The 13,537-nt window shown below is 46.5% G+C and overlaps 1 protein-coding gene across 1 annotated transcript; it reads left to right on the top strand.

Moving 5' to 3' along the window:
* Positions 1 to 23: 23 nt before the first annotated feature.
* psmb6 (proteasome 20S subunit beta 6) lies at positions 24 to 10,845 on the top strand. Its single transcript, XM_085977626.1, has 6 exons — positions 24 to 193; positions 2,451 to 2,518; positions 6,156 to 6,287; positions 7,806 to 7,935; positions 8,835 to 8,979; positions 10,590 to 10,845. The coding sequence occupies exons 1-6, from the start codon at positions 83 to 85 to the stop codon at positions 10,715 to 10,717; spliced, it is 714 nt and encodes a 237-aa protein (XP_085833752.1). The 5' UTR covers positions 24 to 82; the 3' UTR covers positions 10,718 to 10,845.
* Positions 10,846 to 13,537: the final 2,692 nt, after the last annotated feature.

Raw genomic sequence — 13,537 nt, 5'->3', positions numbered from 1 at the left:
CCGCACGGTCCTCCGCTATCCCGGCAAGCCCCGCGCCGCACGGTCCTCCGCTATCCCGTCATTCTGTGCGGGCCTGGTTAAGATGGCGGCGCTGTTGCCGGTGATGCCGCGGTTTGAGAGCCGGTGGTTCGGGCCCGCTCCCGCTGGCTCCAACCTCCACCCCGACTGGATGAGCCAGGAAGTCAGCACGGGAGTAAGTCCGAGTGCCGGGTCCGGGTGATGGAGCGGCAGCGCTCCCGCCGGTGATGCTGCAGATTTAGGGCCTGGGCGAGAAAGCGGCGGGCCCGGCCCGGCTCTTGTCCGGGGCCCGGCTCTCTCCCGGGTGTCCCGGCCCTCTCCCGGGTGTCCCGGCCCCGGCCGATGGGTGTCCCCTAGTTGGATGCTGCAGTTTGATGATCGGAGTGAGATTGATCGCTGTGGACAGTTTGTTGTATTTGCGGCTGCCGGGCCGGGAGAAGGCGAACTAGATTTGGTGAATGTGGTGCGGTCATGAGCGAGAGCGGTTGGAAGGGCCCAGTTTAGTCCCTGGTTTGTGCCGAGTCAGGCAGTTGGGGGATTTCACTCATATAAAAACAGAAAATGCTGGAGATATTCAGGTCAGGCAGCATCTGTGAAGAGAGAAACAGAGTCAACGTTTCAGGTCGATGACCTATCGTCAGAACTGGATTTCACTGTTGGCCGCGGTGCCCTCGGGTTAGAGAAGATAGAAAAGTAAAAGTAGGGAAGTTATGCTAAACGTGTATCGAACCTTGGTTAGGTCACACTTGGAGTATTGCGTACAGTTCTGGTCTCCATATTATGAAAAGGATATAGAGGCACTGGAGAGGGTGCAGAGAAGATTTACAAGGACGGTACCAGAAATGCGAGGGTACACCTATCGGGAAAGGATGAACAGGCTGGGACTGAAAAGAGACGGCTGAGGAGTGACCTAAGATGTCTTTAAAATTATGAGATTTTGATAGAGTGGATACAGAGAGTGTGTTTCCACTTGTGGGGAAGAGCATTGTGGTGTATGTAACCTGTACCACCTTAAGAGACTACCTTAAGAGATGGACTACTTTCTCTTGGCTACTGTATATTGTAGTACCGGTGGTGACCACACCGGTATATAAACTCTGTGTAGTAATTTGCTAAGCAGTTCAGCCCTGACCTTCGATTAGTAAAGACCTGTTTAAGTTATTCTTGTTGTCTGTGTCCAGTGATTTAGAATAAGCATATCTGGGACACTCAGACTCAACAAGCATAACTAGAGGCCATCAATATAGTCACCAAGAAATCCAATAGGTCGATTAGGCTTATATTCACTAGAGTTTAGAAGAATGAGAGGGGATCTCATTGAAACTTAAAATTCTAATGACTAGACAGACTAGATGCAGGAAGGATGTTCCCGATGGTGGGGGAGTCTAGAACCAGGGGTCACAGTCTAAGGATAAGGGGTAAGCCATTTAGGACTGAGATGAGGAATTTCTTCACCCAGAGAGTGGTGAACCTGTGGAATTCTCTGCCACACAGGGCAGTTGAGGACAATTCATTAAATATATTCAAGAAGGAGTTGGATATATTTCTTGAGGCTAAATGGATCAAGGGATATGGGGAGAAAGCAGGGACCGGGTACTGAATTTGGATGATCAGCCATGATCTCATTGAATGGCGGAGCTGGCTCGAGGGGCCGAATGGCCTGCTCCTATCTTCTATGTTTCTATATGTCCTGCTGTCATAAACATTTTTGTTTTGAACATACTTCAGATTTGAATTAACTCTCATGTTTGTCAAGTGTAACACTGCATTTGGTCTGTGGCTAGAATGATTCTCATCGGATTCCTACTTTGCCACCATTCTTGCTTCACTTGACTCCGGTGACTGAACTCCATCTCATAGGTTTAAATTTAGTCTGTATTCAAAGTGGTAAATGGCAGTATATTTACTTGTTATATTTAGCTCTGTTTCCTCTGCCTTCTAATTCTCATCTTGTCTCTCTCCTGCTGTGGATGAATTTCATTGACATTTCCTGGAGTTTAGAAGAATAAGAGGTAATCTCATTGAAACATATAAATTCTTAAGGGGATTGACAAGTAAGATGCTGGGAGGATGTTTCCCCTGCCTGAGGAGTCTAAAACTAGGGGTCACAGTCTCAGAATAAGGGGTCAGCCATTTAGGACTGAGATGAGAAATTTCTTCACTCAGAGGGTGGTGAATCTTTGGAATTCTCTACCACAGAGGGCTGTGGAGGCTCAGTCGTTGAGTATATTCAAGACAGAGATCGATAGATTTTTGGATACTAAGGGAATTAAGGGATATGGAGATAGCGCGGGAAGGTGGAGATGAGGTAGAAGATCAGCCATGATCTTATTGAATGGCGGAGCAGGCTCAAAGGGCCGAATGGCCAACTCCTGCTCCTATTATGCTCGTGTGTATATTCCTATGTAAAATCTTTTTTTTTTCTTATACAGACGACCATTATGGCTGTGGAGTTTGACGGTGGAGTCGTTATTGGTGCAGATTCCCGAACTACCACAGGGTAAGGCTGTTGGGTTTAGGTGATGGAGTGAACCCGACCAACGGTGCAGGGGAGCTGAATTTATGCATATGTTACTCTAAGCTGGTTCAAATACCCAGAGTTGTTTATTGTATCTTGTGATGATTAACATAACTGGTATACACTGTCCTGGATACATCACCTCTCCCTGAAAACTGAGTGGTTCATATCAAAAGCCAAACTGGCACTGAGATTCTTGCTTTAATATTGAACAAAGCCCAGCTAAGTTACTTTAGCTTTCTTTCCTTTGTTTCGTTTCTTTCCCTCCCTCCTATCATCTGCCTTCAATATTGCGCTCCTCTTGAGCGTCCCTGATTTTAATCACTCCAGCATTGGTGGCCGTGCCTTCAGCTGCTAAGGCCCCAAGCTCTGGAATTCCCTCCCTAAACCTTTCCACCCCTCTTTCCTCCTTTTTAAGATGCTCCTTAAAACTTACCTCTTTAACCAATCTGCACTAATAGAAACATAGAAGATAGGAGCAGGAGTCGGCCATTCGGCCCCTCGAGCCTGCTCCGCCATTCAATGAGATCATGGCTGATCATCCAAACTCAGTACCCTGTCCCTGCTTTCTCCCCATATCCCTTGATCCTTTAGCCTTAAGAAATATATCCAACTCTTTCTTGAATATATTTAATGAATTGGCCTCAACTGCCTTGTGTGGTAGAGAATTCCACAGGTTCACCACTCTCTGGGTGAAGAAATTCCTCCTCATCTCTGTCCTAAATGGCTTACCCCTTATCCTTAGACTGTGAGCCCTGGTTCTGGACTCCCCCGCCATCGGGAACATCCTTCCTGCATCTAGTCTGTCCAGTCCTGTTAGAATTTTATAAGTTTCAATGAGATCCCCTCTCATTCTTCTAAACTCCAGCGAGTATAAGCCCAATCGACCCAATCTCTCCTCAGACCTCCTGTGGCTCGGTTTCAGGTTTTGGATGATAACACACCTATACCTCCTGTGGCTCGGTTTCAGGTTTTGGATGATAACACGCCTATGAAGCGTCTTGGGATGTTTTCCTGCGTTAAAGGTGCCATATAAAGTTCTTTTCTTCCCCCATGTCGGTGCCTGTGCTTTGGTCTCGTGAACAGTTAGGACTTGGCTTTCTCTAACAGGCTTCAGGAATGCCCGAGGCCTGCATTGAGTCCCTCTTGGGGGAAGCTGTCGCCATTTACCTGGTACTTTCTTTTCTCTCTCGCCTCGGAGTCAGAAGGTTATGGGTTCAATCACCACTCCAGCGACTTGAGCACATGATCTAGGCTGACACTCCAGTGCAATACCGAAGGAGTGCTACACTGTCAGAGGTGCCGTCTTTTGAATGAGACGTTAAACTGAGGCCACGTCTGCCCCCTCAGGTGGCCTCTGGTTTGACCTCAAACTCAAAACATTATAGACTGCGCTCTAAAGTCTGTTATAAATAAAGCAGTTTATTGCTGCTGTGCATTCCTCTGCCCTCTCAGGTGTTCGTAAAAGATCTCGTGGCACTATTTGAATGAGAGCAGACGTTTGCCATGTCATGGCCAATATTTATCCCTCACCAACTAGGGTTGACCACCCTCCTGGATTGTGCGGCTCTCCCGGGTGCAGTTGGCACTCTTCGGACACCTTCGCAGCCTGTACTCTGAATTCCCGACTTGCATCACTCTTCCTGCCTCCTTGGTGCTGTCCATCTCCAACACCAGCCATTCCCTGCTGGAATGTCCTCGTGGCTGCTCCTGCCTTGCTGCACTGCAATGAAGTTACTGTGGTGGAGCCACCAGGAAATTCTGTGTCTGCTTTGGTTTCTTCCTGATTGAGGGGATTCAATACGAGAACAATGGAGACATTCTCTTCACAGACTGACTGGTGACAGAAACTGCATTGTGGTATTGAGTATTTTGTTAGTGCTGTATAGCGTATTGAACAAAGTGGAAATTCCAGTGCTGCATGTGAGCTTTTATAAAAAGTACTTGTGTGTTATTAAATGCCTCAATGTTAATTGATGTGTAGGCGCTGTTTGGCGCATTTATTACTTTATACGCTCTGCAATTGTACTTTATTGCTGAATTAAGATTAGAAACTTCAGTACAAAAGCAAAATACTGCGGATGCTGGAAATCTGAAATGACAGAAAATGCTGGAAATACTCAGCAGGTCAGGCAGCATCTGTGGAGAGAGAAACAGCGCTAAAGTTTCAGGTCGGTGACCCTTCGTCAGAACTGGAAAAAGCTGGAGATGGAACAGGTTTTTAAGCAAGTGCAGGGGCTGGGAAGGGGAGGAAAGAACAAAAGGGAAGGTCTGTGATAGGATGGAAGGCAGGAGAGATAGAGATCTGAAACGTTAACTCGGTTCCACTCTCCACAGATGCTGCCTGACCTGCTGAGTAGTTCCAGCATTTTCTGTTTTTATTTCAGAAACTTCAGTGCTGGATTCCTCCATGTTTCTTGTGATGAATCACTGGGAACCAGAGAGGTTGATGGTCTGCTGTTCTGTAATTTAAAGAAAGAGCAACTTGTACTGATAGAGCGCCTTTCACCACCTCAGGGCGTCTCAAAACACGTTAAAGCCAATTAAGTACTTTTTAAAATGTACTCACTGTTGTAATGTAGGAAACGCGGCAGCCAATTTTGCGCATAGCAAGCTCCCACAGACAGCAATGTGATAATGGCTGTTTTAGTGATGTTGACTAGGATAAACATTGGCCAGGACACCGGGGGTAACTCCCCTGCTCCTCTTCACAATAGTGCCATGGGGTCTTTTATGTCCACCTGAGAGAGCAGTTGGGGCCTTGGTTTAACGTCTCATCCAAAAGAAGGCCCCTCCGACCGTGCGGCGCTCCCTCCGTACTGCTGCTCCGACCGTGCGGCGCTCCCTCCGTACTGCTCCTCCGACCGTGCGGCGCTCCTTCCGTACTGCTCCTCCGACCGTGCGGCGCTCCCTCCGTGGCGCCCCTCGGCCACGCGGCGCTCCCTCCGTTTCCTGAACCGGAACACGTTTCGTTTTGACACAGTTGGCCTTTCTCATTCTGAGAAATCCCTTGATTACTGCAAACCCAGTGTTAACTGTAACTTAACAAGACCTGTGCAGAAAATGCTGGCAACATTCATCCTTTTCAGGCAGTGCTTGTAAGGAAGGGAGAGCACCAGTGGTCAGGCCCTGCATGTGGGCATAACAGATGAACAGTTTGTAAGGAGGAACAGAGTAATTCGATCCAGAAAGTGGGGGGGGGGGGGCGGTTTGAAGACCAAATGAGAATTGAAATGGCATTAAATGCCATGTGATCAAACCTTCAGGATTAAATCCAGAGTTGGCAACCCTACAAACATTGCCAGAAAAAGACTTGTCTTTACTTTTTTCTGGGATCTTGCTGTGTGTATATTGGCTGATGCGTTTCCCAACATTGCAACAGTGACTACACTTCAAAAGAACTTCAATGGCTGTAAAACATTTTGGGGTATCCTGGGGTGGTGAAAGATACTAGAGAACTGCAAGAATGTTCTTTCTCCTCGCTGCCGTGGAGATGGTAATTTTCAGACAATACACGTGCCTGTGTGAAATCTGCCAAATGTGAAACCACAAATTGGTGGCAGTGAAATTCAGTGTCACTTCTACTCCCTTGATTTGTGCTATAATTTTTCTTTTTCAGGTCCTACATTGCAAATAGAGTAACAGATAAACTGACTCCAATTCATGATCTGATTTTTTGTTGCCGCTCGGGATCTGCAGCAGACACCCAGGCAATCGCAGATGCAGTGACTTATCAGCTTGGCTTCCACAGGTCCGTCCTATGTGACCATTGTTGATATCCGAAAGTAAATGTGATCTAATGTACGATCTTGAGTGAAAGAAACTTTCTGTATGGAAGTTTCTAATTGGAGATGCGGTTTTCGATCCAGACTACTGGACTGACAGCCTCTGCCCCGCTGTAATAAACGTGGCTCCATTAAGGGTCTGATCTATGAGTGGGATACAATTCTATGGTTGGGGCTGAGTAAAAGGACATTTCCTTTGGATCCAACTCACGCTCTAACTGATTTGGGACTTCCTGATGCGATAGAAGCTTGGCAGCACGGAAGGAGGCCATTTGGCCCATCGTACCTCTGCTGGCTCTTTGAGCAATCTAATTAGTCCCAATCCCCTGCTATTTCCCCATATCCCTGCAAATTTTTTCTTTTCCAGTATTTATCCAATCCCCTCCCAAAAGTTACTATTGAATCTGCTTCCACCGCCCTTTCAGGCAGCGCATTCCGCATAAAGTGAGGAGAAATGTTCCCAGCCTGAACTTGAGCAGAGCAAAACCAGTCACCCCCAATAGATAATATTCAATTTATTCCTGGCGGAATCCAAGACTTTACTGCAGCCAGTCGGTATCAGCAGAAAAGACCAGAGCAGATTGTCCAATGGGTGAGTGCTTTGAATTGCTCTTTTTAAAGTCTGGGAAACCAGACAAAGTAATGGAACCTATTTATTGATTATCACTGCGCCTCTCTCCTCTCGATTTGAGAGTTTTCTGCTCACTGTGGTAGGATTATCTGTGAGGAGCTGTGAAGTGCCCAATCATTCGATGAAAATTTGCGCACAACACCGAGAAAGGAAAGCGCTTCTCCTGCCCGAGGCAGTAGGTGTGGAGATGGAGCAGCGAAACTTGAGGCTCTGTTGATTAGACAGGAAAGATTAAGAGGAAATCTGATTGAGGTGGTCAATAACCACATCACCAAAAGGGAAAGGTCAGAGGTTTATTAGAGTTATGGAGTGCCCGACCAGACCGAGTGAAGTAAAGAAGGTTACAGCCCAGAATGAGCCCATTCACATGCACAGTGAATATACTGGAGGAATATTAAACCCTGCTTTCTGGTGGGGCAGGGGATGCTGTCACAAGGGCGCAGGGGCAAGCCCACAAAGTGGCGCCAAGTCAGGAGAGATTTTAACTCCAGGTCTTGTTTAAATGTTGTGGCGAGTCTCCCACCTGAACCCGGCAGGAATTGCTACCAGGCTGGCCAGCGGCAGGAGGCCTCAGCCGGGGACCCGAGGGAGCTGTCGCAGGCACCAAGGTACATGGTGGGAGGGCTCAGTTGAAGGGTGGTGGGGAGGGGGAACGCCCAGGACACGGGAGGGGTCCAGAGACACACACCTGCTCCTCCCAGACCGCAAGAAAACCGAGGGGAGGGGGAAAGAATTTAACTAACTGTTCTGGGCCTCTGCTGTCCCCGGCCCCGCTCCTGTGGGTGCTGTGCCTCTGCGAGTGCCGCACCCGATGTGTGTAACACTCTTATTCTCTGCCTCACTTTCTTTATAGCATTGAACTTGATGAACTTCCACTGGTGCAGACAGCTGGCAATTTGTTCAAAGACATGTGCTACAAGTACCGGGAGGAGCTGATGGCTGGGATCATTGTTGCTGGGTGGGATAAAAGAAAAGGTGGCCAGGTAATGTTTGTGGTTTTTGTTAAATCTCAAGAGTTTAATAATCTTGTTTGTATAACGATTAAAAGAGTACACAGGAGACAGAGTTCAGTTAACAGCCATCTTTCCAGAGAATCTGCTCCACTTCATGCACTCTATTTCCCATAGTGCATTGCACATCACAACTACGGTAAGCTATGTGGGACAATTCAAATACAACATTCAAAATACACAAGTTTTATTTTTCATTTTTAAAATCCTACTTCCTTCAGGCCCCCTAGAGATGGGGGAGAAATGCTGCTCCGTATTCCCCACATCCCAAACACACATTTAAATAACTTGTCGTTTTCCACCCGTGTTCCTACCTCCCACCCATCGGTGCTGAAACCCAAATCCACATTTTTCGTTACCTTCAAATTTGGGGAGGTGGAGGGGCGGGAGGGAGGGAGGACGGGTGTGATGAGGGGAGGGTGGGTGGGTGGGTGAAGAGAACAACCTCTGGTGGCCTGTTACTAGGGGAGAGCAACTCGACCTTTGTTCTGTATGGGTGGGAGGGGAAGACAGAAACAGCCCGATCTGCTCTGTTGCAAGGGGAAGAAACATCAAGCTGGTCAGCTTAGCTTCTCTGTCTTCACCTTTCCCTTCCTGTAATAATCAGTTTGGGCTGCTCTGTTAACTGGATAATCTGTCCTGATGCTTCTCCTCCTCCCGCTGGGACGATGCCCAGCAATGGGAGAAGAGTTTCCCAGTCCAGGCCCTATATTTTTTTCCCCCCTCTTCCTCACCTAAGAATGTGGGCTCATGATGAGGTACAATCCCACTGGTGAAAGCTTTACTCCCTGATTGCCCCCAAGCCACCAGTCTTCATTTGTGAGCGCGTGTGAGCATTCTGAGAGAGTTATTAACCGTGCTTGTGATTCTAGGTGTACACTGTTCCAATGGGTGGGATGATAGTCCGACAGCCATTCTCCATTGGTGGTTCTGGAAGTACCTACATCTATGGCTATGTTGACTCCTCATACAAACCTGGAATGACAAAGGAGGAGTGTTTAGATTTCACGGCAAATGGTGAGTGCGGATGGAGCAAGAGAATACCTAATGCTGGAAGTAGTTGAAAGTTGCCCATCGGTAGGACAAGTCAATCAAAGTTTATTTTTTGGGGGAATTCGGCAGAGTGGAAAGTGCTTAGAAATTTGAGCTGCAGGCAGAAGCATTTATCATTAAAGCAATGTAATGTCTAGATGCCCCATTTTTAATATATTAATAGGCGATCTCCCATAGTCCTGCTCCTGGCAAGTCGATGATGCACTTCGCTATAAGGACAGAATGTTAAACCACATTATGCACAATGTAGCTTTCGTCTAAAGTGGAGTTGTGTTCCTTAAGACCAGAAAATGATTCTTTTTAAGTAAATGTAGGTTCAAAGGCCAATCAGATTGTGTTTGTTGTAAGGTTGGAGATTGGAAAGCACTGTTAAAACAGGAAGTGATGTCTGGCCATGCTTCATGTCCATTTTCAATACTGACTTGATTTAAAATATTTGTATCTAATATATAGAAATTTCCAGTCACACAAGAGAGAACCAGTAATTTGGAATGGACAGGGACTCTCTCCCAGCAATTAAAAGTACCTTCTGGACATAGAAATTAAAATGTCTCATCTGTGTTTAGGAATCACTGGGCAATCTGACTCCCCTCCGGTTTACTGCACAGGAACGCAGCCTTGCCTCGGGTGCAGAATAATACACCATGTATTCCATAACATGGCACTTGTTCTTATAAAACACAGAGCAATGTCACAGTAGATCTACTAGCTTTTCATATTAAAAAGTAATCCTGATCTCGTGTTCACCTGTGCCCCAAACATGCTTTGTTTCAGATGCAAAACAAGATTTTTTTTTTAAAAGCCTGTTGTTGGCCAACAGCCAGAAATTGATGAGATTTGAACTGGCCTCTGGCTTCTCTTTGAGTAGCTTCAGTTACACAGATTTGCCCATTTGGAGCAGTGGCCACCAAGGCATTGGCCACGTTAGCAGCTAACTGTCGGGCAATGTGCACCAGACCCGAGACTCCCTGGAGCAGCATCACCAGAAGGCTAATACTGAGATTTACACGTGACAATATGACACATTTTGGTGTCGCTTTGTCATGTGTAAATTTCATACTTTAAAAAAAGTTAATTAAAAATAAACTTCTCGGCAATAGAAAACACTTAATTGACCTTGAGTCAGTGTGTGGTCTCCCTAAAATAATTAGCCTGAAATTGTTCCAGGATATTATAACAGTCTGCCTGGATACTGAATGTGCTAGTCTATCATATTATTACAGGTTTAAATACTTTCTCAAAGCTCACGTGCTGTTGGTAAAAGCAGTGAATCACTAGTCCAATCTCAGCCAGGGTAGCAGAAGGGATTAGCTTCAGTAACCCTGGATGAGGGGGAAAAATCAGTCAGGTTTCCTGGTGCTGATCACCATTCAGTAACCCTGCTTGTGTGAAAACAGGATATGACTTTGTCTTTGATGGGCTCTTTTTGAATGGCATGTTGACATTTGTCGAATGAGGAATGGCGAGTTGTGCTCGGTACCCTGACACCAGACTTAAAGGAGAGCAAGGATTTAAAAAAAAAAAAAAAAAATCTGTACTTTAAAGAAATCCTCTATTTTCTATTTGTGTCTCAGCTATTGCACTTGCGATGGATCGAGATGGTTCAAGTGGTGGGGTGATTCGTCTAGCAGCCGTCACTGAGAAAGGAGTTGAACGCAAAGTCATCTCTGGACACCAGCTGCCAAACTTTTCTTCAGCCTGAAGTGATCGGCGAGAGCAGTCCAACACTAGTTCTCAGCACTGCACCGTGACTGTACTGTCAGTGAATTAGATTTCAATTGAAGTGTATTATTCAACATGTCACAAATAAAAGCGTAGAGTTCATAAGAATATTGTTTGTCTGTAACCTGGTGCTGTTTAGGTCCACTTAAACAGAATGAACTTGCCTCTCTGCTGGCTTTGTGAATAAGTGTACCGCTGCTCGTGGCACAGTGACCGACCAAACACAGGAACAGGAGGAGACCATTCAATTAGATCGTGGCTGATCTATATCTTAACTCCATCTACTTGTCTTGGTTCCGTAACCCTTAATACCCTTACCTAACAAAAATCCTATCCATTTCAGTTTTGAAATTTTCAATTGACCCCCAGTCAACGGCTTTTTAGGGAGAGAGTTGGAGACTTCCACCACCCTTTGTGAAGAAGTGCTTCCTGACATCACCCCTGAATGACCAGGCTCTGATTTTTAGGTTCTGTCCCCTTGTTATGGACTCTCCCATCAGAGAGAATCGTCTATCTATCCAATCAACTTACTTAATTATCACAAACCCCTCAATTAGATCACCCTTGATCTTCTATACTCAAAGGGAATACAAGCCTAGTCTGTACAACCTGTCCTCATAATTTAACACTTTTATACCTGATCTCATTCTGGTGAATCTGCGCTGCTGCTCCTCCAAGGACAATCTACTGTGAGCTGCAGGCCCCAGAACTGATGCAGTTACTCCACAGTTCCTAGATTCTCACCATTTAGAAAATACTCTGAAATATCTTGGGTCCGAAAAGTAAAACTATAAGCACACAGTCTTTGAAGGTGGCAGGATAAGTTGAGAAGACTGTGGCACGAGGCCCACCGCAATTCTTCAGGTGCCACTAACTGGGTAACCCACTGCCCAATCCAATGAGAAAAATGAGATGCAAGGTTTAGCCAAGAATGAGTATGTTGGGCCTGCAACTATTGCTGGTGTAGGTTCTGTTCCACTGATGAGGGAGGGGAAGCCTCAGAAATCCCAAAATAACATAAGGGGTGGAGAATTGGTGTAACTTAGGAACAGGAGTAGGCCATTTGGCCACCGGCAGAACCGACCCACCAGAGGTAGCACAGTGGAATACAGCTGGGGCAAAGCTTCCTGTAATTTTTTTTGTGCGTGGTCCCTTTAACTGTACGGCCCATTCATATTTTTGTGCATGCACAGTTTCATGTAAAGGCCGGTGAGTAGCCTCCGTGGGTCCTCCAAACTGCTGCGTAGCTTAGCGGGAATGTTAGCCAGGAGGGAGTGGCCCTGGGAATCTGCAAAAATGACTCCAGATCCCATGCAGTCTAATGACGTCTGGTCAAACACGGGCAAGGAATTCTGCCGATTACCACCGACTGCCCTCCCTAACCCTAACCCTCCGTGTTGAACACCACTTGAAGGAAGCACTGAGAGTAACAAGTGCATAGAGTATACTCTGGGTGGAAGACTTCAATGTCTGGCTGAGGTCCTCCAAGCCCTGTCTATTCTAATCCCATTTTCCAGCACTTGGTCCGTAGCCTTGTATGCTATGGCGTTTCAAGTGCTCATCTAAATGCTTCTTGAATGTTGTGAGGGTTCCTGCCTCTACCACCCTTTCAGGCAGTGAGTTCCAGATTCCAACCACCCTCTGGGTGAAAAAGTTTTTCCTCAAATCCTCTCTAAACCTCCTACCCCTTACCTTGAAACTATGCCCCCTGGTTATTGACCCCTCTACTAAGGGGAATAGTTCCTTTCTATCTACCCTATCTATGCCCCTCATAATTTTGTATACCTCAATCAGGTCCCCCCTCAGCCTTCTCTGCTCTAAGGAAAACAACCCCAGCCTGTCCAGTCTCTCTTCATAGCTTAAGCGCTCCAGCCCAGGTAACATCCTGGTGAATGTCCTCTGCACCCTCTCCAATGCAATCACATCCCTCCTATAGTGTGGCGACCAGAACTGCACACAGTATTCCAGCTGTGGCCTAACTAGTGTTTTGTACAGCTCCATCATAACCTCCCTGCTCTTGTAGTCTATGCCTCAGTTAATGAAGGCAAGTATCCCATATGCATTTTTAACCACCTTATCTACCTGTCCTGCTGCCTTCAGGGATCTATGTACATGCACACCAAGGTCCCTCTGATCCTCTGTCCTTCCTAGGATCCTACCATTCATTGTGTATTCCCTTGCCTTGTTTGTCCTCCCAAAATGCATCACCTCACACTTTTCAGGGTTAAATTCCATTTGCCACTGTTCTGCCCATCTGACCAACCCGTCTATATCGTCCTGTAGCCTGAGGCTTCCCTCCTCGCTATTTACCACTCCACCAATTTTCGTGTCATCTGCGAACTTACTGATCATACCTCCAACATTCATATCTGAATCATTAATGTACACTACAAACATCAAAGGACCCAGCACTGATCCCTGCGGTACACCACTGGACACAGGCTCCCAGTCACAAAAACAACCTTCGACCATCACCCTCTGCCTCCTGCCACTAAGCCAATTTTGGATCCAATGTGCAAAATTGCCCTGGATCCCATGGGCTCTTACCTTCTTGACCAGTCTCCCATGTGGGACTTTGTCCATGTAGACTACATCAACTGCACTACCCTCATCCACACACCTAGTCACCCCCTCGAAAAATTCAATCAAATTGGTTAGACATAATCTCCCCTGACAAAGCCATGCTGACTATCCCAAATTAATCCCTGCCTCTCCAAGTGGAGACTAATTATGTGTAACCCTAACCCCAACACTAAAAACTAACCCTCATGTGGTGTAGCTCTAACCCTAACCTTAATAC

Source organism: Somniosus microcephalus, unplaced genomic scaffold, assembly GCF_052327205.1.
Source record: "Somniosus microcephalus isolate GS21.2 unplaced genomic scaffold, FLI_Smic_1.0 unresolved_chr4, whole genome shotgun sequence".
Lineage (NCBI taxonomy): Eukaryota > Metazoa > Chordata > Chondrichthyes > Squaliformes > Somniosidae > Somniosus > Somniosus microcephalus.
This window is presented reverse-complemented; position numbering and strand designations above follow the sequence as displayed.